This window comes from Corvus hawaiiensis, chromosome 1 (assembly GCF_020740725.1).
Source record: "Corvus hawaiiensis isolate bCorHaw1 chromosome 1, bCorHaw1.pri.cur, whole genome shotgun sequence".
NCBI classification, from domain to species: Eukaryota; Metazoa; Chordata; class Aves; order Passeriformes; family Corvidae; genus Corvus; species Corvus hawaiiensis.
This window is the reverse complement of record NC_063213.1, coordinates 33,672,777-33,697,998: the sequence shown is the minus strand read 5'-3', so window position 1 is coordinate 33,697,998 and position 25,222 is coordinate 33,672,777. Positions and strand designations below refer to the sequence as shown.

The following is a 25,222-nucleotide window of genomic DNA, read 5'->3' as shown; positions in this document are numbered from 1 at the left end:
GTTTTGCGTACTTGCTAAATCTGATTGCTGTAAGGACAAATTTGTGTCTATGTAATGAATATATTTTAGTTTCTACTGAAGGCCATAACTTTTAATCTCACATACCCCTACCCCCAATGCTCAATCTTTTCCCCTCAGGTTTGTTTATTCACCAGCTAGGAATGACGCTTGCAGTCTCAGAATAAACTTTCCCACACTGCTTTACTTGTGAAGTTAACTTTACAAAGGAGCTTCACAATATCTGTTTCTCTTAGGGTGGCTACTCATTTACTGTGTATGGGAATCCTAACTTTAGAAAACAAATGAGTGGTATGATGTCACTTTCTGTGTTAGCAGCCAGTTTCCAGCATTCACTCCATGCATTGGATTGGGTTGGTTAGAGAAGGTCTTAGGGGAAATTCACTTATTTGAACTGCTACCTAAATAAAGCTTATTTAAAGATAAATATTTGTAAAAAATAAGTCAAGCATAATTCGGAATATTTTTATGAACAGAGACTATTGATAATACAAAGGCATTGTTGCTAAAATGATTGTGCTTGACTGAACAGATCTTCTGTGGAACTAATGAATGTAGATGAAATGATGTATTATTTGGTAGGTACTTACTCTGGTATGTAACACTAAGCTTATACTTTGTAAAAGTGCTTATGTAGCATTATAATTGGAAATGTTCTTCAAAAAGAAACCTGTATGTGTAGATAAATTTTGACTAGAAGTAATGGTGTTTCAGAAAAGTAAAAGAAGTTTTTAAGATCAAGTCTTATTTCTGGTTTTCCATGAAAGGGGTTTATCATGGACAATGGAAGAAGGCCTCTTTTTCCAATATTCCTTATCAAATGGACCTTAAGTTCTGAATGAGGAGAGCTGCGTGTAGCAATGAAGGTCTTCAGGTTCAGTTGGGTTTCACTGCTGAAGCTGCAAACAGGAGCAACATCTGTTTTCATGTTAGTTTTAAATTGTATTAGCTAATCCATTTTGAACAGTGTAGTAATTGAAGATATTACTTCAACTCAAGACTGCTGCAAAGAAGCCCAGCCTGAAGTACATCTTGACAGAAAATCTATATTATAAAGTAGCTTGCACCAGCTAGATTAAGACTTTAAGGTGGATTTTTTGGCTGAAATTTTTAAAAGTGTCTTTTAATGACAGTGTAAAGAAGACTTGACTGCTAATTGTGGGTGTTTTTTTTTTTCTTCTGGTGTGGGTTTCGTAGCTGAGAAGTGAACTGAATCTTTGAAACCTCCTATTGGCAGAGCAACCATTCCTAATGCAGGTTGTGCTATTTGGACAGCCTGTTGTAGTGTGAAAAGACCTTGTAACCGATTTAATCTGTTGGTGCCCCTCAGTTTCCTGCTTTTCTGATTGAGAATTTTCTGAAAATCTGTTACAATTTTCTGTAATGGAGCTTATTTTAACAAAAAGCTAATACTAGCTGGTTAACCATGATAAAAAACATGGGATGAACAGAAGCACAGTTCTTTTTTTTTTTTACTGTATTTCTGTTTAGACTATGTGTTTAGTTTAACTACAGATTCTCAGTTTTATAACATTTCTAAATCTAATTTGTCGTTTTTGAGAGTTGGAAGATCACATAAGCAAATGATTGCAATGGTCTCTGCTCAGGCCATGGTAAAATTAGATTGTGTTTGTATTGACCAACAAACAGTGTATGGAAACTAAATGTGCATTTTGGAGGAAATTAGTTTTGTCCATTTTAAACCATTAATGTATTAGATATGTCAATTATAAATAGAATGACTGTTGATTTGGCCTGAAAACATCTGAGCTAATTTCCGTCAAGGAAAAATCACTTAAGACAAAGTATGATGATACATCCCAGTAAGTCCGGCCATTACATTGTGAGTGTTTAAAAAATGGATATTAGGTTGAATGCTATCTTTAGCAGATGGTGTTCTTTTCTTTAACAAGCATGTTTTTAAATAAAATTTGCTTCTTTCCTGTTACACTGTAAACAGAATTTGTCATTCTGTATTCAGTGAAATACGTATCCTGGGAATGATGCCAGTGGTAATGTCAAACAAACTTGAATTACTAATGTTGAGAAAATTTAAAATAAGTGCATTCAAGTTTAAAAGAAGTCTGGTTAATTTGATTTACTGTGGACCTTTTTAACAAGGGCAAAAAAAAAAAGAAGGATTTTGTGTTAAATCCTCATAGCTGCATTTCTGTCTATTCTCTTTTTGTTAGTTATTGGCAGATGTGTAATGAAAGGATGTTAGGAGTTAGGAACTTATGTTTGAAAATGCTTTATCTGAAAAAAATTAAAATTAAAAGGCTGCTATGATTTTCCACAATGTTTTTCTCAACATTTATCAGTTAATATTAGTTACTTCTGTTAATTGAACTAGTATTAGTATTAGGTAATTCTGATTTCCTAGAAGCTGGAGAGAGGATTATACAAATGTGAACTGGAAGTAAAATCTCACTCCACTAGCCTGCTATTTTGAAAGTCACTAAAATCTGATAAGTTAAATGAATTTGCTGGGACAGATAACACTAACTAAGAGGATTTGTTTTTTCACTTCAGTATATATTAACACTTTTCATTTCTACACTAAGTCATTTTTACACAGTTGTAGTATGTAGATGGATAAGAATCACCTTCTACTAATTTTAGTTGTATTTAGAGTGAAGCATAGCACTATCAATAAAATACAAGTGTTTCTTTAACACTACTGAATGTACACATCTTAAGAAAATCTCATGTAGACTTTGGATGCAGTTAACAAGTTCAATTTGTGTGTTAGTTAAACTGTTGTACTGTGAATTTATGTGTCTGAAAACTGTGTTTATTAGTCTGGTATTTGTTCTTGAAGAACGATACAGGATTCAGAGTGATCAGTTGGAAGACCTTTGGCTGGTAACAAAAGAGCTCATACACCGACTAGAAGTACATTTCAAGAAGCAAACCTGCAAGGATTTTGCTTGTACCTTTTCTGGTTCAATTCCCCTGCAAGAATATTTTGAACTAATTGATCGACATTTTGAGGTATGTTACATAATACATGAATTGCTGATGGTCGGCTAGTTCAAAATTGTATGTTAGTGCAATGATTAATCAGATTTTACCTATAGTATCACAGGCATTTGGCTTTCAGAAAATAGAAAGTTGTATCTAAGGGAAAGTCCCATCAGATTTTAAAAAACCTGCCCTTGTAGAAGTAGCATTGGAGGCTCAAGGAGGTTTGCCAGACCAGAAATCAGAGAAATGTAATTACTTTTTCCTGTTTGGCTGTGCAGGTGACAATGGAAAATCTCCAGTGGTTCAGCTAGCTTGTAGAAATAGCTAATAAAGTAAAATATATGCATTCTTTCCCCCACAACTTTCCAATTAAAAAAAAAAAAAAGAGCATAGCTATTTGAAAATTTCTATTAAACTTGTGTATTGGGCAAAAGCAGCAACATATGTATGCAAAAATGAGAAATGCTATTGGATGTTCTTTCATACTGCTAAATTTTCTGTGAGGTGGAGCCATCACCACACAGAAAGATGGAAGTTGTCACTGGGATTTTCTGGGATTTTTTGAGTGGTCAGCTTAGATCCTGGTCTATAGCTCAAGCTCTCGAGTAGTTATTCTATTCTCTTTCAACTAATTTGAAAGTAAAAAATGCTGATGTTTCTTAAGTGACTGATATTGTAGAAATACCTTAAACCTGGGCTTCTGTAGATTGTATAACAAGCTTAAATACATTGAAGTTCGAAATACAGGTGTGATTTCTGGGATGCTAATTTAGACTCTAACTATGTTGCAGCTGGCTCTTTTGACATTTCTGAAGTTTTACTGTAATTATCTGGTCTAAAAAATGTCAAATGATCTATTAAAGGCATTCTTATGCTTCCATCCCTGTTAGTTTGGGAAGCTTAGGAGAATATTATCTCTCTTTTGGGAAGCTTAGGAGAATATTATCTGAGTTGTCCCTTACCTGAGATGTCCCTTTTTTCCTACTACTTCTAGTAAAAATTCATAGTATTTCTTTTTCCCTTAGCACCCTTGAGCTGTTTTTCGTAATCATGTACTGACAGAATGACATTTGCAAATTTTAAAATATAATATGGTATGTAAAGTTAAGAAACTTACTTTTTCTGTTCATTTTGGGGCACTTTTGCTTACATTTGGAAAGCTGTGTGTCGTGCCGTTTCTTCTGCTAGTTATAGCATGTCAGCTGTACAGAGGTATCACAGCTTTTTAAAAGACTCATCTTTAGTCATTTTTATTTTAGAGGCATATACTAGAAAGTGGTGATTAAAAGAAAAAAATAGGAATTTTTATTATCTAGGCACTTGATGTACAATGTTCAATGTTTTGTGAACACTTCAAGGAATTTTGTTGCTGTAGCTAATCAGTATACATAAAGGCAAAAAGGATTTAACTTCAGAAAAAGACAATCATTCAAACAGTACAGAATTCAGTACTTCTATTCATGCTAAGGGAATACTAAGGGAATAACCATTTACCTTCTACTGCAATGAATATCAAGTCCAATACACTGTACACGTGTCATAAATAGCATACCAAACCAAGAAGAAGCCTTCATGTCTTGGTAGTGAAATTCCATTCTTGTTAATAGGCTTCTTGATGAGATATTTATGCATTTTCAGAGGTTATTGTGGCTGCTGACAATTAGTTTTGATTCCAGTGGCAAATGATAATTCTTGAAAGTGTTAAGCTCTACAAGGATTGGGAAGTATGAAACTGGCATAAATGACGTCATATTTGAGTATTACACTCTGTCTCAAAAATTTTCCTATCCTTCTCCCATTTCATTTGGAATGTGCATACATAAATGTATATGACCCTTAACCTGAATTCTTGAAAACCCTTAAATTGCAGCTACGTTTGAATGCTGAGAAGTTTCAGGAGCTGTTATCTGAAAGGGCTGTACAGTTTCGAGCTATTGAGCGGCGACTGCTGACACGATTCAAAGACAAAACTCCAGCTCCTCTTCAACATCTGGACACCTTGCTAGAAGGAACATTCAGAGAGGTCAGTACAGTTTGATTATGAGCCTAGCCTTTCTTTATCTTGTTGGTAAAACCTAGCTTAAAGCATATAAGCTATGCTTTCCTGGTTACATTTACCATCCAAGAGACCAGGAAGCAGTAATTTGTTTAACCTAATAGTCCCTGTAACTTTCCAGATGATTTGCAATAGTTTTATTTAATCTGTGACCACAAAATCTTTACTCCCGGGTCATACCAGCTTGACAGCACATCATTCTTTCCTAACTGATGTTGATAGTGTAAATATTTTATAGTTCATGTGAAAATATTTTATAGTTCATAGCTTGTGTAAATATTTTATGGTACACTGTAAACTGGTGGAATGGTTTGGCTGGTGTAACATTCACAACAAAATTGTCTGAGACTGACCATGTCCTTCCTATGGGAATTTATGTTCTAATCGTTTCAGAATGTTATAGCTGCAGAAGAACAGTGTTAAAAAAAATCCTTCCCAAAGCATCCCTGTACTGGACAAAGAATAAACCAGTTTTTCTTCCTTCCTCAGCTCTGTGTTGCTTTAGAATGACTTTTTCATGATATGTCCCCTTGTTAAAAAGTTATTGTATGTGCTTTTTTGTGCTTTTCTTTTGGAGGATCTGATTTTACTTTCTGACATGCCTTCTTTGAGAAGCTGAGTCACAATTAGAGTCCTTACTGGAAAAAAGACTTACCTTTGTGCAGTGTTGTATATCACAACAACTAGAATCCAAAGGTGGTAAGGAAAAGTATTTCCCCCTACTGTTTCATCTAAGAAAACATTTCTTTAAGTTAGAGAAAACTGTCTTTCCATGTATGCTTATATGTAAGTCAGATTTGCTTTTATTCCAGTCTGTACTGAGTTCCCAGTAATATTCCACTCTTTGCTGAGTTCACATGGGATGATTTAAGTTTGAAAGTGGGGATTTTCAGGTTGCTTTAATAAATACTAGGTATTGTGGTAGATGGGTTATTCTTTAATGCTTTGAAATGGCATGACTAAATAAGCCTGAAAAATTAACATAAGTGAATTTCTTGGGTCTGCTTTTGCTTTGTAGAAATTTCTGCTTTAAACTTGAACAACCAGAATGTGCTTGACAGTTTTCTTACGCAGTTGATTTGAAAGCTGAATTCTGAGAATATGGCAAAAGTCAGCTTGTTGAAATAGATGCATATTGCCAAAGCTTATTTTTGAAAGTCCTTCAAACCAACATTAGATGGGTGCTTTTCTTAACATTGCGGTTGTAGGCTTTTTGAATTGGAATGGGTGTAGTTGAAACAAGAATGAGGAAAAAGAATTCTTTTCAAAGAACAAATGTTTACATTTTTTCATAATTGTTTAAACTTGGTAGACCTCTTGGTAGATTTCCTTTGTAATTTCTTTTCTTTGTGGGAATCCCCTTCCAACAAAGAAATGTTGTTATCGTTATTATAAACGAAGTGTAGTAAAATGGTGATTGCCATAGATACCTCACTGCTGCATGTGTTGTTTTGAAAGTGAGAGCTGTGGTAGGGTTTAATATTGACTCTTCTGTGAGGATGGAATGAAATTGCCCAATGTTGCATTTTCTGTATTAGAAAAGACTTTGTATTTTTAAAATTCAGTATCATATTCTGTCTTTATTTGAACAAGTATGTCTAATGCAAATAGTTGAGGTATTCAAAATATGATAAATGTGTTTTCTGAAAAGGAATAATGAGGCTGGGTAAATATGAGCAGAATGAAGTCTCAGTCCAAAAAATCTTTTAAGCATGTAGCTTTTTGACATTGAAATAAATATGCCTTTTATTTTCTTAATAATTATCTGAAAATCCCATCTCCTCTCTTATGTAAAATATTTTTATATTGAGAAAAAATTGCCTTGTTTTAATCTCTCATTTTTCACTAAAGTAATTGTTATATACAAAGCTAAGCATGGTTTTGTTACTTCTTACATTGTGTTTTGTACTCAGAAGGGAAATGTCTATATTTTGGTTTTGTAGGGTATTCCAAACCTTTTCGTCTAGAACAGAAAGGGGTTTTCAGTTAGTGAGTGTGTGATTTTATTAATCTTTTTAACACAGAATCTCCAGGAATTGGGCATTGTATGAATTACATTCTTAATAGAATAACTATTACGGTGTAGTTTTTTTTTTTTTTAATTGACGCTTTAGTAATAAAACCTCTGCAAATCCACAGGGATATAAAGATACCTCTTATTGGTGCCTGTATTTCCTCACATCAGAACAGTTATACAACTGTTTTTATGTTTTTATGAACAACCTTTTAACTACAAATCAAATAATGAATATTCAACTCATGTAGTTTCATTGCCTTGGTGTGATAAATACCTACCTTAAACGTGTTCTGTATGGTTTCTTTGCCCACCTGCAAATTGTTACATATTTCTGAACTGATTGAAATTTTACAACTAAAGTAGATTCTAAATGTTCATTTTCAGTTTTTCTCTTCAAGTAACAATTGTGTTTGTGTGGTATGTAGGTAGACGTACAATGTATGTCAAAGTTTTAGATGTCAAACTGGAGAAAATTAATCAGCTGCATTGTATTCCCTGGTAAAAAGCATTTCTAGTTATGAAGTAAATTTTTGCATTAAGCCTTGTACACTACCAACAAGGCAGGCTGTATTTAGTGCCCCAATAAAATTACTGGTTGGTCTGTTACAAGGAAACTTGAGCTTTACTTTCCATCTTGACAATAATGAAATGTATAAGCAGGCATCAGTGAGTACTTTTGGTTTTATAGTCCTGTTTAAGATTTTCTTCTAAAATTTGACTTTCTGAAGTAATATTTTAGATCTAAATAGATTGAAGTGAGTATTAACAACAGTTAACAAATAGTGACATCAGGTGTTCCATTCTGGAAGGAAATGGAAAGCTAGTAGTCTTGTACATTTGAAGTGGGAAATGTTATTCTTATGATCTTTAAGGAGGATTTGTAGGAAGGTGCTATGAAAATAATGGAAAAATCAATTTACAATAGATGCTATTTATATGCCTATGAATTTCTTGATCTCCTAAAAAAAGTTTAGCAGTGCAGTTGGACATGCTACTAACACTTGGTCTAAGAAAGGATTTTAATTAGATACATTTAAAAGCAGTTGAATATTAGTTGAGATTCCATATATGTTTTCTCGTTTAAAGGACTTCAAATATGAAATGAGATTGCGGCAAATTTTATGGTAGCTGTTGTAAACAGCATGTACTTTGTATAATGCTCCCCTGCTAGAGACATGTTATTGCTTGAAAGTGCAGTTTAGTGATCTTTTATGTCTACAATGTGTTTTCTGTCATAATAGAAAAAAATATTCATAGTTTGGCAGTAGCTGCAGGTTCTTGCCCTGAAATCATAATTTTCATGCATTGACTCTTGGCAAACATTACTTGGATTTCCAGGTACAAACTGGAATTAATAAGTGTCATAAAATTGAGATGCTTCAATTTCTTATTTCAACCCACATGGATTTTATCCTACTGAATATAAGCAATACTAGCTGTAAGCTGTGTTTAACCCTGTTTGGAAGCCTACCACAGTTACATTCTTTTGGGGAAGGAGGAGGATGAATTTTAAATATGGGGTGGAGTTCTCCTAGGGCACTAACTATTCTTTAACCAATTTTAAATACTTAAAACATGAATCTGAGACAAGATTGAGCAGTTCCAGTTTACAAAAAAGAATGTAACTGCAAAGCAAGCACTCCTGCCTTGCATTGCTTCATGATTTGTCTTGCTTTTTCTGACTTTTTTTGTAATACAAACGGATTTTCCCTATATCCTCACACTTCCAACATATATAGTGTAGTTCCCTTCCTATTGTGCAGCAGCTCAGATTTCCCCATGTTCTGAGGTCTCTTCATCCCCACCCTATAAAACCACTGACTTTCTTGTGCTTTCTAATGATGAGATCTTATCTTTTACCCTTGCCCCCAGCACCACTCTGACAATTTCTTACTTGTGCGCTGTCAAGCCTGTGCACGAGTTGGTGCTGACTGGCAGCAGCCACCTACCCAGAGAAAATGAATGATGCCCTCTGTCTCAGGAGAAATAGTTAAGTAGTGTTTCTCCCCTCCCAGTCTGCTAATTAAAAAAAACTTATCGAGGAACTGAATGATTTCTGGCTCTTCATGTTACTGTAAAATTTTGTGTGGTCATTGGAAATGACAATTACTAGAAATGGACTTCCAGAACAAATCTGACATAAATAGCCAGCACAGTTCCATAAACTTAGACATCTAGACTTAAGAACTATGTATTTTCCAAGCTGGGTCTTTTTTTATGATCAGTCATACATTTTAGCTTTTTCTTTAGGTACTTTATAAATTTAAAACCATCTTCTATTAGTGAAAGGACCTAGCACACTTTTCTAACCAGGACTAATTAATGCTGAAAATTTGCTTCCTTTATCTTCTACTAACACAGCTATTCTTCTGTGTTCATCTTATTTATATTAGTATTGAATAACCACTCAGAAATACTTGGCTGTAAGGAGTAATAAGGTGATTTTCAATGTGATTTCCTGATCCTACTCAGTAAGCAACTGGAAGTTGTCCAGAATATTCTGCTGTATTTAGTACACAGTTTGTATTTATCTTCACTTACCTCAGTCTTGCGTCTTGTAAGTTCTGTATGTGAATTGCATCTTGAAGAGATAAATGCACATGGGAATTTTTCACCTAAAAACTCTTCTTGAAACAGGGGGAAAATCTTCCAAATAGTCTTTCTGATTTCAAGAGGTGCTCATAGGTTTTTCTTTTAAGGTAGTAGGAAATAACACAATTCCTACAGATTTTTTTTTTTTTTTTTCCCAGTGTAACTTTCCTCATCTGTTCTCCCTTCTGGAGAACATTTTACCATCAGTCTGTTAGAAGTTGTCAACAAACACAATTGCTTCCAGGTAGAGACACCATGACTCCTCATTTAGAATGAAGAAGGCAATTCCATCAGGAGGATCCATTTTAATTCTTTACATGGCAGTAAACTGTATAGGAACGTGTTGCCTGTCACTGAGAAAGCTTTATCCACATGTAAAGGTAGCCATTTTCCTTGAGGTCTGTGATGTGAACTGTCCCTTGCATGTACAGTCCTGGATGTTAGTTGGGGATCTTGGAGCATTCAGTAGAGACTTCTGAAGAAACAAATTTTTGCAAAGGATTTGGAAGCCAGATGTCTCTAAATGAATGCACCAGTTCTTTTAATTAGTAACATTACAGGAGTTGTCCTTCCTCTTTCTTATGAAAGTTTTGAAGAAAGGTGCATATATTTTCAGAACTTTGTAAACTTCATTACTCAGCTGTTTCTTTGACATAGTCTAATTTAAACAGAAAGATGGACTATTTCATGTTTTTGAGATGAAAATTATGCAACTGCACTATGAATGGCAGCTGCAAAAACTTAGGACTAGCCCACGGTTTTATGTTGCAGCACAAGATTGATGCTGAAGTGTCCTTACTTTTTTGTTTGTTGTTTTTGTTTTTGGTGTTTTGTTGTGGTTTTGTTTTTTTTTTTTGCAACTGTTTGGATCCTTTTGGAACTCCTCAATCCCATGTCATTTACAGAATGACGCTGAGTAGCTGTACTACATGACAGGATCTGTTCTGGTCTTAAAAGTTGATGTTTAGGTAATCAAATCTAAAGCTACCTTCATGGCATTCTTCTTTTCAAAGAAAGAAAAATATTTAGAGCAACACACAATTAAAGCATGCAAGATCAGATTTGCAGCTCAAAGAACATGCAGCTCATGTTCAACAGTTAACTGAATTTTTTTTATTCTTTTAGAAAAGCCTCCAAAAAAAGAGAAAGCTGTAATATAACAAACTTTCAAAACTAAATTTATGGAGAAAAAGAAAATCTTTTCATCCCTGAACAAACTTAGAAGGCCAAGGGAAGTGCACTAAATATTTATGTTTCTTGAGATTTCAGCAGAATGTGTAATTAATCTAAATTTTGGACAAAGCTTAAAGGAACTGAGTTAGAATCCCTCTGAGCCCATCTTACTTAACCAGACAATTGGGAGGAATTTTTAACCCAGTGTTGCTGATCATGTGTGTTATGTCTCTCTTTTGTTGTGGTTTGTGATTAGGCAAGAGTGTTGAAACCTTGTCAAGCACTATTTTATGTATTAAAATACTGTGTGCTGGTTCTTGCCCATTTTATAGCATTTGACAGTATCAGGCAGAGTTAGTTTCACACGGAAATCATTACACTATTGAGAGAACTACTTGATTCCAAATTGTACCTTCCAAATCACGTGACTTCCTCTCTGAAATTTTGGCACTTCATATAAAAACCAGTTAACAGTTGATGCATTTCTAAAGGTTAGCGTATTTTGTTCTCCTCGTCTAACACTTGTGATCACTTTTCAGAACAGATCATTAGCTGATTTAAGCCACCATTATTCCTGAGAGCCTGGTTATAAGGCATGGGGCTCTGGCCCAGTGTCCAAGTGCTTGCCTTTTGCTGGGGTTATTGTCACACATCTGGTTCACTTGTGTTCAGCATCAGCTAGATGTGAATGTGATGCCATCTGGAGGCTTTACACCTGTGTCAAAGTCAAACAAAAAAAGTACTAATACACCTTCCCATAGTACTGTGCTAATGTAGCTATATGGCTCCCAGGTGGGGATGGTTCTTCATCTCCTGTCTTTCAGCTGGTGTGGAACAATTCTGTGACTGTCTGCACCATTCTCTGCAGCTCTGTTTTAGTCTTTTGCTGTGCTGCTGGGTGCTGGACCAAGCAGTACTTCAGGTGCTCTGTCTTTTGGTCTCTGGGTATATGATCTAGGTTTGATCTTGTATCTCTCCTGCTCAGAGCTTTGTCCAGCTCCTGGTACTGAATTCCCCCTCTACTGAAAGAATGTGTATTTGACACAGTACATTATAATTCTGTGAAGGAATTTTTATGTGAATGTGTACATGAATTTTCTTGTTATCATGAAGAATACAGGTGTGTGGAAAAGAGAGCCACTCAGATTGGGAGGTCCAAAGTTATTTTCGTCTGTTCAGCAAGAGATTTGGATCTCGTTGCTACATTTGTGCTTCCTTTCTCTCCTCATTGCTTCTGTTTTTTTTCCATTTTTCTCTGCTCTCAGAATAAGATTCCCCCAGCTATCAAATGACACCCTTTCATTTGATTTTTGACACTGTTGTTTCTGGTTCTTGGCTGGAGACTCACATGATGGAGCTGACTTCTGTCTGGACAGTTTTTTTGTTCAAGGGAGCTGGAAATACTCTTAAGTTAGTAATCCTTGGTGGTTTCAGGCTGTTAGATAAAGTAACTTCTTTTGATATTTCCATAATGATTTCAGCACAAAGATGGAAAATATATTGAAGGCAAATGCCTTTGCCCTCCTTAGATGTCAGTGTTCATGTACATGTGCACATACATATATGTGTTTAACTACTCATAATTCATATCTTCATTTTAGTCTTCAGAGTTGTTCCTGGGTGTCTTTAGTATTGTCTATATGAAATCCAGATTTCTACTTGTATGGTAGTTGGTACTAACAGGTCCAGCACCTAATATACTGCAGAAAAAATATAATCTCCTAATTTCTCTGCGTATCTCTTTTGCATCTACTGATTAGGAAGCCACTTTCTTATTTTCTAATCTTTAATTTTACTGCACTATTAGGTAAAATACAAAGTAAGTATGTTCATTACAATTTTTAAAATAAACATAGCTTTCTGATGTTTTGAAAAACAAAGTACTGTTCCTTGCAGTATTTTAACATTTTTGCAATGTGTGGAGCACTTGGAACGTTGGTGGTTTGTAGTCAGTGGCAAATAAAACTCAGTATGTTCTGTTCACTAAAACACAGGGAATGTCATTAAAGGTCCATTAACTCTTTGTTTGAGCCCCTTAACTCTTTGCCTTGCTTATTAATCAGTTGATAAAAATCTCAAAAGTGATCATTAATGATTGAGTAGTCTCTCTTGAGTGGCACTTCTGACACACATGGCCTCGGGAACTTGACATTTTGGGAATGATTCATTACTTGATTAGTAAGGACTTTTACCTCAAAGCAAAACCATTAGGGTTTATCATGCATGACTCAAAGGCTATATATCACACCCGCTCCTGTAATAGTCATTTTCCCCAGATAATGTCAGTGGGAACTACACCCATAGTATAAATTAGGTCTTTTTGGCTTGAATAAATATGCTGTTCCTTGGAGGAGTTATATTTAACTTCTCTTGTTTTATTGCTGTTTCTGCTAAATGTAGTTTTTTCATAGCCACTAAAAGCAGCTTGTTGGCTATTACATATAATTAAAATTCTCAGTTTTACTGGTGTTCAAATAGTGTTATATTTCTATTTCCTTAAGACTTATTTAACTTTAACAGTGGAATACTTACAATATCATCAAAGCCCCTTTTTATTAGAAGATGTATTCCAAAAATGTCTGAAAGTAGTTAGCTGTGCTTGGGAAGCATAAATTAGGATTACTGGCAAAACTCTTCTGTACTTAGGTCTGTAGTAGCAATTACTTGCTTCAGTGTGGGACAGTCTTCTGACAGGTTAGTCAGTTTGTGGGACAAATAGGTGAAATTGTTCGTATTGTCAGTAAAGTGTTTTTTTTGGTGAAGGGAGTTAGACACATGTAAAAGCAGGAAACAGCACAGCCATCACAAGAGAAAGAGATTGGAAGTAAAATGTTCTTGTGTGGGTAAGTATGGCATAGAGTGCCTCAACTGGGCTCTGCTGGACTGCATTCAGTCTGGTCTGTCACATTTTCCACAGAGGACGGTTCCAGCTACACTGTGCTGTATCCTACAGCCCCATCTACTGAATTACTCCCCTTGAACTTGCAAATAGCCAGCTTTGAACACCCACTGCTCCATTCAAATCAGTAAAGGACCAGAGGTGTGATTTTTATTAATTTCATTCCCCCCATTCCTCTTGGGGTACAGTTCCCACTTTAGAGCTGCAGCACCATTGTGACCTATTGAAGGATTCCCTTTGCTTCAGTCCTCAGGGGTATGGGCAGATTGTATCCTCTGGTGTATAAAGGCAATGGTAGGAAGTGATTTATGTCACTACTTGTGATGTAAACATTCTCTAGCACTTTTTGTGGCATTTGTTTCATTGGATATTGACTTTTTGAGGGGGAAGAAATAATATTCCTTTGTAGGGGTAGATCTTGTATCCTCAGCCCAATACGAGGTCACCAGACCATGGATGAGGGCTTTCTGTAGGAACTGAAAGAGCCTGTGTGCATTTGAAAGAATGAAAATGGAACCAGTTGGCTACAATTCCCCAAAGACAGGAGTGCTGATAAGTTTTATTTCTTTGAAGGGAATGACATATCTGATAATCTGAATTATTGGATACCCTTGTTGAAGTTTAAATCATTGGCAGTCTTTTTCACTGGGATAAGTGTACTGCATAGGCAAGGGAGGAAGTGCTACACAGTAGTGTAATCAAAACTTGAATAGAAAAATTGATACCATCTTCATGGAAGGAGGGAAACACTCTTATTTTGTGCTCCCTAGAAAGTTTTCTGTATCAGCCCTCTAATTATGTAGTGTGGAAGCATTTGAGGCATAAAAAATACATGGCTAAGAACCAGTGAGCATATCTGGTAGAAGTCACAGTGTTCACTTTGAGAGTTTTTATACATGACCTTTGTGAAATTTCTCATTCTAATTGAATAGTCCAGCTATGATGCATTAAATAACTATTACATTATTATCCATTTTGGTTGATTTCTTCATGCAGTACTAAGAGCATTTTTGGTGGATTGTGATGTAATTTCACTAGTTTGCTTTTGGGTGGCTACTATAATTGTTTTACCAGTGTGTATATGGGTGCAGTGCCTTCAGATAGCTGAAATAACATTGAACTAGATCAATTTCTGCTGTAAAGTCATGATAAGTAATTCCGATTTCTTTGATATACAGTACGTGACAGTTTTGCATTGTGGATGGATGGCAACTATATGTTGGTTTCAAATTCACACAGAGTAAATATTTCACAGACTTTCACACTTGGATTCAGTGAAACGCCTGGATTTGTGTTAATATATATGTTCATTATACCAACAATAAATTCTTAGGGGGAGAGCTACATAATTAATGTGATTCAATAGCATTTAATGCCAAACTCTGATTTAAAACCAAACAAAAAATACTCCCTCCCTCAAAACAAAACTGAAAACCATACAGAAAATAAGTATTTGGTGGCCAAATTAACTAAATTATTTACTCTTCTAATGCCTGCAGATGTTGGTATGAGTTGGATATTGAAGTGGGTTTGGTTACTGTTGTAATTGTACTGTAAGCCCAGTAATACTGAGCTGTTTTGTCTGCAAACTTAAGCTGAAAATGTTTTACATCAGTCTGTACAACCACTTATTTCCATTACCATATAGAGAATGAGCATCTAAATTACTGTTCTGTTGTTTCTGGGTAATCTTGCAGGTGTGACATTTAATTTAGTCGCTGGTGATGGCTGGCCCAAAATGACTTGTAAAGACCAATGTCAGAGGTGGAAATAAGACCTCGCATTATCAATCCCCTGCTTTGCACACTCCTGATCAGCTCTGTTAAGATTCTGCTTGGTGTTACTTATCAGAGGCAGTATAGTAGTAGACTGTGGATTCCTGAAGAAAGAAAAAATTAAATAGTATAGGTGATTTATCAATAAAAAATAAAAATCTGCTTCCTTCTGTGTGTGTCCCCTGCAGTCAGGTCAGAGCTGCTGCTTTAGCCACTACCTTTCTGCAGAAACATGTAACTTGTGTGGTCATTCTCCCAATTTAGATCTTTTTAATAAAAGGTACAGTTTATGTTGGAACTAAACTGTTGGTTAAATCTGTAAACTGACAAAAACAAAAGGGAAAAGAACTTTCTTCTCCATTTCTTCTTGCCAGTTGGCATCTCAACAGGTCTATTTTATGTCTCAGTTGTGCTTAACTACTAACTTCTACAGAGTAAGTATTTCTACATTGTGAAGCCTTTAATTATTCTGTTGTGGCTAGTTTAAACCAGTACAAAAAGGGGAAAGTCGGTTAATGCAGTAAAATTTGGCATAATGAACAATGGGGTTCAGATGTCAGGAACGAAGAAGACAGTAATGATGAGTATCATAACTACAATAACTACAGACATAATATTTTTAGGCTTTTATTAAATAGAATGTTCTGCCCATTCTGCTTGCCTTGAGTTCTTTGACAAAGTTTTGTGGCTGCCAGTTTCTTGGTTTAATATTGGCAATTTGTTTTGGATACAGACTTAGTGTTATTTAGATATCTTAAAATCAAGTGTTTGCTTGAATTTCTTTTTGGATAGACAACAAGGACGCTGAAATGTTCAGGTGACAGAGTTTGACCATAACAACTGTAATCCTTCTTTTTCCAGAAAGCCTTTTGGTGAGCCTAGACAACTGTATGTATGGCTGCTGAAGGCTATACTTGCCAGTTAAATTCCTGTAATATGGGAAGGAGAAGTATGGAAAAAGACATTATATATCACAGGAATTGGATTTTTTAAATGGTATTTTTAAAGGAATCATTCCATTTCCCTTTAGGAAATTTGAAAGTATTTGGAATGGATAACATAATTTTTATCTTGTTCACTGTTTATACTCTTAAGGCCAGTCTACTTAGAAAAAACAACACCTATTAAAGGCCTTTGAATTCAGAGTCTTTCATGTTACAATGAGTCTATTTACTGCTGTCAATAGGCTTGTAATATATTTAGCTTGAAGAGGTTAACAAGCATACCTTGGAGTGTTACTTTTATTTTCTGTTCTGTGACACTTAGCAAAATCCCATTATACAATTGAGTAGTATTATAATGTTAAAATGTTAATTTGTTCTGCATTCCATTAAAATTGGATTTTTTTTCTTGTGCACTGGCCCATGCATTTTGTATAAAACCTATAATTTAAACACTACTCCATAGAAATGCTCTAAATTAGTAACCTTTTGCCTTTGCTACCTTAATTACATCTCATTATTTAGTACTTAAAGAGCAACCTCTAGCTACTGGTTAAATATTTGCTACCTAAATAGATTTGTCATGTTAAAGCAAACAGTAGCCCTTGCCTCAGTTGTAATGTGTTTAGGATTTCAGAGTTTTGAGAAATTATGTGCTTCATGTGCTTTACTTTTTTGCATTTTCCTTATTTTTTGATATCTCCTTAATGAGCATTTTATTAGCTGTCTGTTGCAATTCAATAGCTAATTGAAAGTTTGTCTTAAAATAACTATTTTGAAAAGACTTATGTTTCAACATGGTCTATGTCTTCTAGTTACATTTATTCCTTTTAACTTTTACAAGCAAATAAGTATAAGTAAATTACTGTTTTTATTATGGAAACAAATATGAAACCGATTACTTGTTGGCTACTAATAGCTATATTCCAGGCTTCTACCTCCTTTTGGGAGGAAGGCTGTATTGTTTGGTCAGAATCACAAGGAATATTATTCATTAAAACATCTGCTGAGTTGTCTTTTCTGACAAATTTAAAGATCACTTCTCTTTGGTCTTTTAATTGGATGCAGAAATTACACTGCAGACGTTATTAACAGCTTGCAGGATGCCTTAATCTTAAGAATTTCATTCACATCCATGTATTTTTGCTCTTTTTTTTTTTTTTTTGCTTTGTCTTTTGCTGTTTTTTCATTTGTATAAAAGCATGTGAAGAGATTATAATTTAAATTGTGATTAGTTAGAATTCCATAGTGTTAAACTCCCTGTCATATGCAAAGGTATCCTGTTTAATTTCCTATTTTACTTTTTTTTTTTCTTTCTTTTTTTTTTTTTCCCCTCAAGATCCACAGTAATGGAAGCTTGTTTACAACAGATTTGTCTATCTGGCTTGATTCCTACCCAGTACCTAACTACTGCTCTCCTTATCTAGTTATTAAATTGTTGTCTGCACTGTCCATTTGCTTTTGGAAGCCAGCGTCTCCAAAAAGTTCCTTCGCCCATTCTTCCCATATGTTTTGTTACATTGCAGGTTAAAAAGTGCAGACTGGCACAGTTATAGTTTGAAGGATAACTCTCCATTTATCTGTATGGTTCTAATACAAAGGCAACAGAGGCAAATGGAGAAAAACACGTTGATGCAAATCTTCATCATCTTGTTCATATGTTTTTGATTCTTTGGGAAACCCATCTATGGAGCAGATAAACATTTGCCCTCTAGTGAATATTTTATTTCCTGTGAAAATCAGTTTTAATTCCTGAAATGTGTTAAACTTTTTCTCAAAAAAAGTTAAATGGTAGGGAGAACACCAGCAGTGCATTTATAGGGAAACTGCTTGGCTTGTCCAGTTTTAGACTAATTACTTCAACCTTTGGAGTAGATAGTTTCTCTGAAAACTTCTTTTTGTGTGTTGTTTTTTATGTCACTGTTTATATGTTCTGTATCCATAAGCTCTGAAATGATTACTTCACTATTCATGCAAAGGTTTGAGTGATTTATTACTTATTGTCTGTATTTATTCTTGGGTTTGAATTCCGCAAGTCAATCTGGAAAGACAGTGACTCCTTAAGAAGCCCTGTGGTGGTTTTTTTTTTTTTTTTTTTGCAAAAGAAAAAAAACCTCTGTGGAAACCCTTCCCTGAGAAGAGTTTTTGAGATTTATGTGGATTATAAAGCATTAAGAATGTTTATTCCTTAATTTTCTTTACTAGCAAAAAGGCCAAGATACAATTTTAGCAGGTATTAGTAAAAATTGAAAAGTATGCTTTGTGTTCTGCGACTGGTGCCAACATCTGTGTTTGCAAGACAGGTCTAAGAGTGAAAGCTTTTCCTCACTGCCCTTGGAAGACTGAAAGAATACTCCTGTGATATTTCTGTTCAGTTGCATCTGTGATATTTACTTCCCCTTTAGAAAAAAAAAAATATTTTTTGGAAGTTAATAGCCACTGCAAAGGAGTTTTTACTCTCTGGGGAGAGGACAGGAGAGAGGCAGGAGGAGGAAAGAAAAAAATCAGAACAGTTTGTTTTGATTGCAGGTGCATTTTTCTAATAGGAGGTCACATTTAATTTGTGTAGCATGTTTTGGTGGTTCTGGAGCAGATCCTCAGCCAGAATGAATTATCATGGGAGTTAATAGCTCTGACTGTTAGCACAAGCTGGGGTCTGTTCTCTAGCCCAGGTAAGTTTGTTCATTTTTTTTTTTTAATGAAACAAATGCAACTGAATTTTAACATTTCATAAAAGAAATTGCAGTATGTTTATAAGAGAGAGTCAAAGTCTTGTCTCATTTTCTATGAATGTTATAATAACCTATGTTGTCTCTTAATTTTTTTTTGTATTTTGATCATGGATCAAACGGAGGAGGCTAGGTATCTGTGCATATGTTGCTTTTTCAAAATAGACTGTGTATCAGGTGAAGGATAGGTAAAATGGTGCATTTGCAAATCCAGACTCTTCCAATCTCTGTTTCAAGAGGCTTTTCTGTGCCTTATTGAGGCACTTAATTTATTGTAGCTTTATTCTGAACAGTAGGGAGCCCTCTTTAATTCTGTTCTATCTAGGACTGTTTCAGATGCTCTAACATTGAAAATAGGCCACTTCATTAGGCCAACTAAATATGACTTTAAATGTCTAAATTCTGGTTTAACGATATACGTGCTTCAAAAGAGTGCACTTTTTACAAGAAATAAATTTCCCATATTTTTGCCTCTCTCTTTTATTAACTTTTGCATTGTGTACGGAACAGATTTGCTTTCAGTGGAAAAATGAATTGTTCCAGCAGAGTGCAGCAAAAGACAAATATTGTAAATATGATTGGCTTTCCTGTCAAGAGTTGGTATGTTGTAAAAGAACAACTTAGATGAGGAGCTCATCATACATAAAATATCAAATTATGGAGGAAATATATAAGAAAACTGCAGTCTAGTTAAATTCTTTCTGCTATTTTTTCCTTCTGAAGCATTGATAGAGTTTACTAGGAAAATAATCATTAAAGAACTGTTAATATATAATTAAGTAAGGTCTAAGATCTCTCAAACATGCCTGATAAGTAGAACAGAACTTTGAACAGTAGGTAGCTAAATGCTACTGGTAAGTACTTTTTCTGAGGCTGGACTGCAATCTGATGGAAGAGTTGAGACTACTATTCAGGATTCTTCCCTTCTTCCCCATATTTAAGCTATTAGCCTCCCCTGTCTTTTATAATTTTAGCTACTAATATTTGTTTCTTTGCTGGTTTTTGGTGTTTGCTTTTTTTTTCTCTGCATAATTGCTTAGAAGTTTGCAAGTCTAATGTTTTCGGCCTTTATTTCACCATAACATGCAAACATTTTTTTTAGCCTTTATTGACCCCATTAAGAAAAGATTATATGTTGCTGTGACCCTCCAAAATTTACTTCAAAATATAAATAAGAGTAGTATGCAAATACAGCTATCTGGATAATACAATTTGAGTCAGTCTTCTAGAAGCCCTGAGGGAAATTCCCAATGATGCCAAAGGATTCTTACATGTTCCTTATGCGTCTGCATGTCTAAACTCACTTAGAGATGCTTTTTCTTCATATAGGCATAACTTTGCTGGATAGCAGCAATATAAAAGAAGTGAAGGCAATACCTAGAAGTATAGATTTTTATAACACTGGACCCAGTAGTAGTTTTCAGAAACTGAAAAGAAGAAATTTAGCCTGAAAACATGTTGATGCGTTTAAGAGCAACATATATTCAGTATTTTCTTAGCTAAATATGTATATTCAGAAATTGAAAATTGAAATGGATGTATAAAATATTTCTAAAGAAATCTCAAAGGAAAGTGGTTTTCCCTAACCCATCTATTAAAATTCATATAATTTGAATCAAGCCATAGTTTTTTACTAATAGTTTCTTGTGTTGTTCCCATGTCAGAATCTGGATTTAGAGCCCTAAGCAGACTTATGTTTTCACTGTTTGGGTTGCAGCCTGATCCCCTGGTCCTCCTGATCCTGAGTTTCAAAATGCCTTGCACTGCCAAAGTTAAAGTGGGAGCTGTTCCCAGAGAGTTCATTCTCAGCTCATTAATCAACATGAGCAGGTCAAATGAGAGACTGAGGATGAGTGAGTCTGCTGGGATCCCTATCCAGTCATTTGTGGGCACTGGTGACCCATCACCCCTCCAGTTTGCCATTCCATCTGTCAGCGGGTCCCCTTCCCCTCTTGCCACCAGTGGCCCTTCCCTGACACTGTTGCGCAGTAGAAGTGCAGGGTGTTGCTTGTTGCACCAGTCCCTTCCCTGTCCTCCTCGCTGGTCAGATGAGGACAATTCCCCAGGGCACAGTGGGAGAAGTAGTGTATGGAGAAACTAATGTTGCCATGCTGAAGGGGTAGGGATCTTTGTTTGGAGAGAAATCATATCAGGCTTTTAGGAGGCTATCCCAACATTTCAGTCTGCTTCAACCAACAGTTCCCTAATTTTCCCATGTCCTTTGGCTCTAAGAGCTGTTGGTAACAACCTCTGAGATATGCTGAATGATTTTCTTCTACTGTGACTTTGGATCTCTCTGATGGCCGTAAAAAAAAGGTTCTGTTAAATTTGAAAATTCCTGTGTTTGTTTCTGATCAGGTTGTTCAATACAGCGTGAAGTAATTAAATTTTTGGAGTACCTACACATTCCAGTTAGTCTCAAGGCATCCAGTGTATTTCATGTTCTGCAAACACAGAATAAAGTTTTTCTTTTTTTTTTTTTCTTTCCCTGAAGATCTTGCCATTTCAGTTCACCAAATCCTAACCAAGTTTAGAATTTAACAGATATACTATCCTTGGGTAAGGTGATGGCCAGAATGGTAAGAACATGGAGGTACTTAGGAAAGCTGTTACACAATAAGATGAATCTTGTTCATTTATTGGCTTTTAGTACTGTTTCTTGTTTAAATTTTTGGATCTGTCTCAGCCTGTAGTCTGAAGGGAATTTAGTTACTGACCTTTCCCATACCAGAAGAACTTAACAGAGCAAGAATGGTGCAAAGCTCATCTGGTATTTTTCTGGCCTTAGCTTTGTGAAGATTTAATTTACAAGAACACAAAGGGGAATATATTTAAGAATCACTCACTAAAGAGAAAATGTGATTGTTGGAATGGTCATTATTCCTGTGAAAGTAATACTTAATTTTATAAAGCACATTGTTAGTTTTGGTAGACTAAAGAAAAAGTGGTCAACAAATACAGGCCATAAGGATCACGAAGAAAAATTTCAAATTCTCTCCAAATGATGGGATATGTGACAATGACTAATTTTAGGCCTGCCCTGCAGTATTCTTTTACTCTTAACATTTCTTTTGTGGTAGCACACTGTGGCCACACTCAAGTTGGAACCTTTTTCTGTGGGCAGTCCAAACTTAAATTACCAATCATTGCCTCAAATACTGTACAGTCTAATACAGTATTTCTCTTTCTTTTTGTAGCATAATGGGTACCTTCACACTGGTGGATTTTTTCTTATTTTTTACTTTCTAACTGTTTGGAATTTGGAAAGGAGGAAAGATATAAAATAAAGTGTTTGAATGCAGACAAAAAACATCTCATGGTTTTACAGAAGCATTGCTTTAATACTATAAAAATGAATATTTTAAATTGGCACTGCCTGCAGTCACGAGCTAGCCTCTGACTTTGCCTTCTGGCAGGCTCATCTGCATACCTTCCAGCAGAATGGACTTTGTGTTGGTAGTTTTCATTTGTATTTTTAGGTGCTGGTTGCTTCATGAATTCTGCTAGGAAAAGCACTTGTAGATATGAAATCACAGTTTGAAAAACTTGCAGAGTTTACAAGTGGCTGATACAGATGTATCATTGAAAAGATATGATAACAGCAACAATAATAATGTAATGAAACTGAAGACAGTAATAAAAGCCTTTTGTGTTGAGGAGTCTTTGGGATCATAATTACCCCTTGATAATTATCATGATGGAATTTGGTAGTGTGGTTGTGAAATTAATATATGATGAAGTCTTTAGTCTTTGAGAACCACTTTGTGTAAGTGAAATGAAGATTTCAAAAGTTGAGCAAGTGGGAAGAATGTTCTAAGAAAATGTGTAAAAAGAGCATGTTTACTGTTTGGGTTTTTTTTGACATAGGAAAAGAGAAGGGTGGAGTGATAACCTGAAGAGAATATGATGTGCCTGTGTTTTTTTCATTCAATGATGATACAAACTATATGTCCCTGGATTGACTATAGCATATGAACTATATGCTATAGCATATAGCATGCAGGGAAAGAGGAGAGTTTCAAGGCCCTGGAATACAGAGATGTCTTTGTTATCATGAGATGAGGACCTTTGCAGCCTTCTTTTTACTTTTCCAGGCACTGCAACTAGCAGGGGGTATTTATGATCTGCACAGAGTCTGACTGTTCTCGAAGGTTGTGGGGCAATAGAGAAGGAGAACTGAACTTTGGATAGATTTGTGAAGCCCCCAGGAGAGGTGGGTGCTAACGATTTTGAAGTCAGGTATTGTGTAGGAAGGCATCTTCTACCCATAGTTCTCAGTGCTAGTGAGACTAACAGAGATCGATCTTAGCTCAGGGGAGGTACATGTGTGTGAAAAGTTGTTACTTTTGGGTAAGAAAATAAGAGTTTAGGAAGACTGAAGGTCAGAGAAATGTAGTAGAGATTGTACTTGAGAGAAAAGATGGGTAAGGTGACACTGAAGAGAGGAAGAGAATTTGGAACTTTCAGACAAAATGACTCAAATTATTTTTACATATACAACTTCATCTTAGTTTTTAAATCCAAATCATTTGTAGAGGCATAGAAATTATTTAGAGCAGGATTGGGCATTTATTTAGATTTTATGTGTCGTGGTTGGGAAGGAAAACAGGGGGGGGGGAAAAATTCCCAGCAAGTACAGAAGCTAGTCATGCTTCAAAGAAATAATAAATATTTGGTAAAGAGAGAACAACATTTATGCTGCTTTTACACTTTTGTCACTCAGTTGATTTTTTTTCATCTAGTAAAGATAATAAATGAATAATGATAAAATATTTCTGTTTGGAAGTTCTTCCTTGGTGTTCATGAAGAGTATTTATTTTCCATCAGCCCTTTACAGTGTAACATTGATTGGTGTGTGTAATGTATTATTCATACTGTTCTAGTTTCATCCCATTAGCAATGCCAACATTATGCTGAATTCTGCAGTGGTAATCTTGTATGAAGTCTTTGTACAGCAAATTCTGCTGTGGTTGAGATCCCATTTCACATTTAGTGACAAGACAGAGTGAACTGTAGCACCTTGATACTACTCAGACTTTGTTCTCCTTCCTCCTTCCAAAGAAATGAGAATTGAAAGTGTACTGTAGACCTATAAAACCAAATTGTGAAAGGCAGAAAGTATATCAGAACTGGTTATTTTTGGTTCTTGTATTATATCTTTGTTTTCCTGGTAGCTAATGCCTTTAGAAGAGCCAAATGACTAGACCCATCACATTGAAAAAACAGCAAGAGCAGCATTAAAAACAGCCCTCAAATAAAAAAGTCTGGTGTTTTGGTTCACATGTGTGATCCTGTGGGTACAATTTTGATTGTGTAAATTGTTCTGTGTAGAGCTGATTTAAATATGTGCCAAATCCAACTGCTTATCATGGTTAAGATTACTGAAGGTCTGCCTAATGCTAGTACAAAAAAAGAAGCTTTTCATATATATCTTTAATATTTGCTTCTTTGTCATTTAGTACAGGAACTTTTTTTCATGAGCAATAGGCCCAGCCCAACATGCATCAGATTCAATGATAATCTCCTCATTGACTGACTGATTTGGGGCTGGTGTGCTTAGGTGAATACTTACGGTTTGGGTTTTTTTGTTCTGAAAAAAATGGACTTCTCCATAGACTTTTCTGAGAATCTAGGTCATAATAAATTGAAAGCTCCAGACAGGTGAATGAAAATTTATTTTAAAAATATCGTAGTTCCTTCCTTATGATGTGGAATAAAAAGGAAATAAAATTAAAAGTTTGAAGAATTTTTTTTCTCAAATGTTTTCATTTTTTGAAACAGCTGCATAAACAAGGAAACATTCTCTTCTTGGCATGAATACTTTAAAAAAAAAAAAATCCCGTGCTTTAAGGTAGATACGTCATGAAGGAGAAATGGCTGGGATCTGTGAAACTGTATTTCTTTGGATTTTTATCTTTGGACACAGGGAGAGCCTGAACAAAGGTTGGGGAAATTGGAAGCTCACATATCAACCAGACCCACAGTTCTTACAAAGATGAGATGGGGGTGGCAAAGAGTCTCTAGATTTTAAGGAAGAAATAAGATGAAACAAAGT

At 35.3% G+C, this 25,222-nt stretch overlaps 1 protein-coding gene across 4 annotated transcripts in view; it reads left to right on the top strand.

Annotated features, from left to right (window-relative positions):
• The window catches only part of BBS9 (Bardet-Biedl syndrome 9), a 291,982-nt gene that overhangs the window by 70,591 nt on the left and 196,169 nt on the right, over positions 1 to 25,222 (top strand). For all 4 annotated transcript variants that reach the window (XM_048299201.1, XM_048299191.1, XM_048299181.1 and 1 more), the window contains exons 18-19: positions 2,840 to 3,012; positions 4,856 to 5,008. In XM_048299201.1, the coding sequence (XP_048155158.1) occupies positions 2,840 to 3,012; positions 4,856 to 5,008 (326 nt within the window). The remainder of the gene's footprint in view (positions 1 to 2,839; positions 3,013 to 4,855; positions 5,009 to 25,222) is intronic.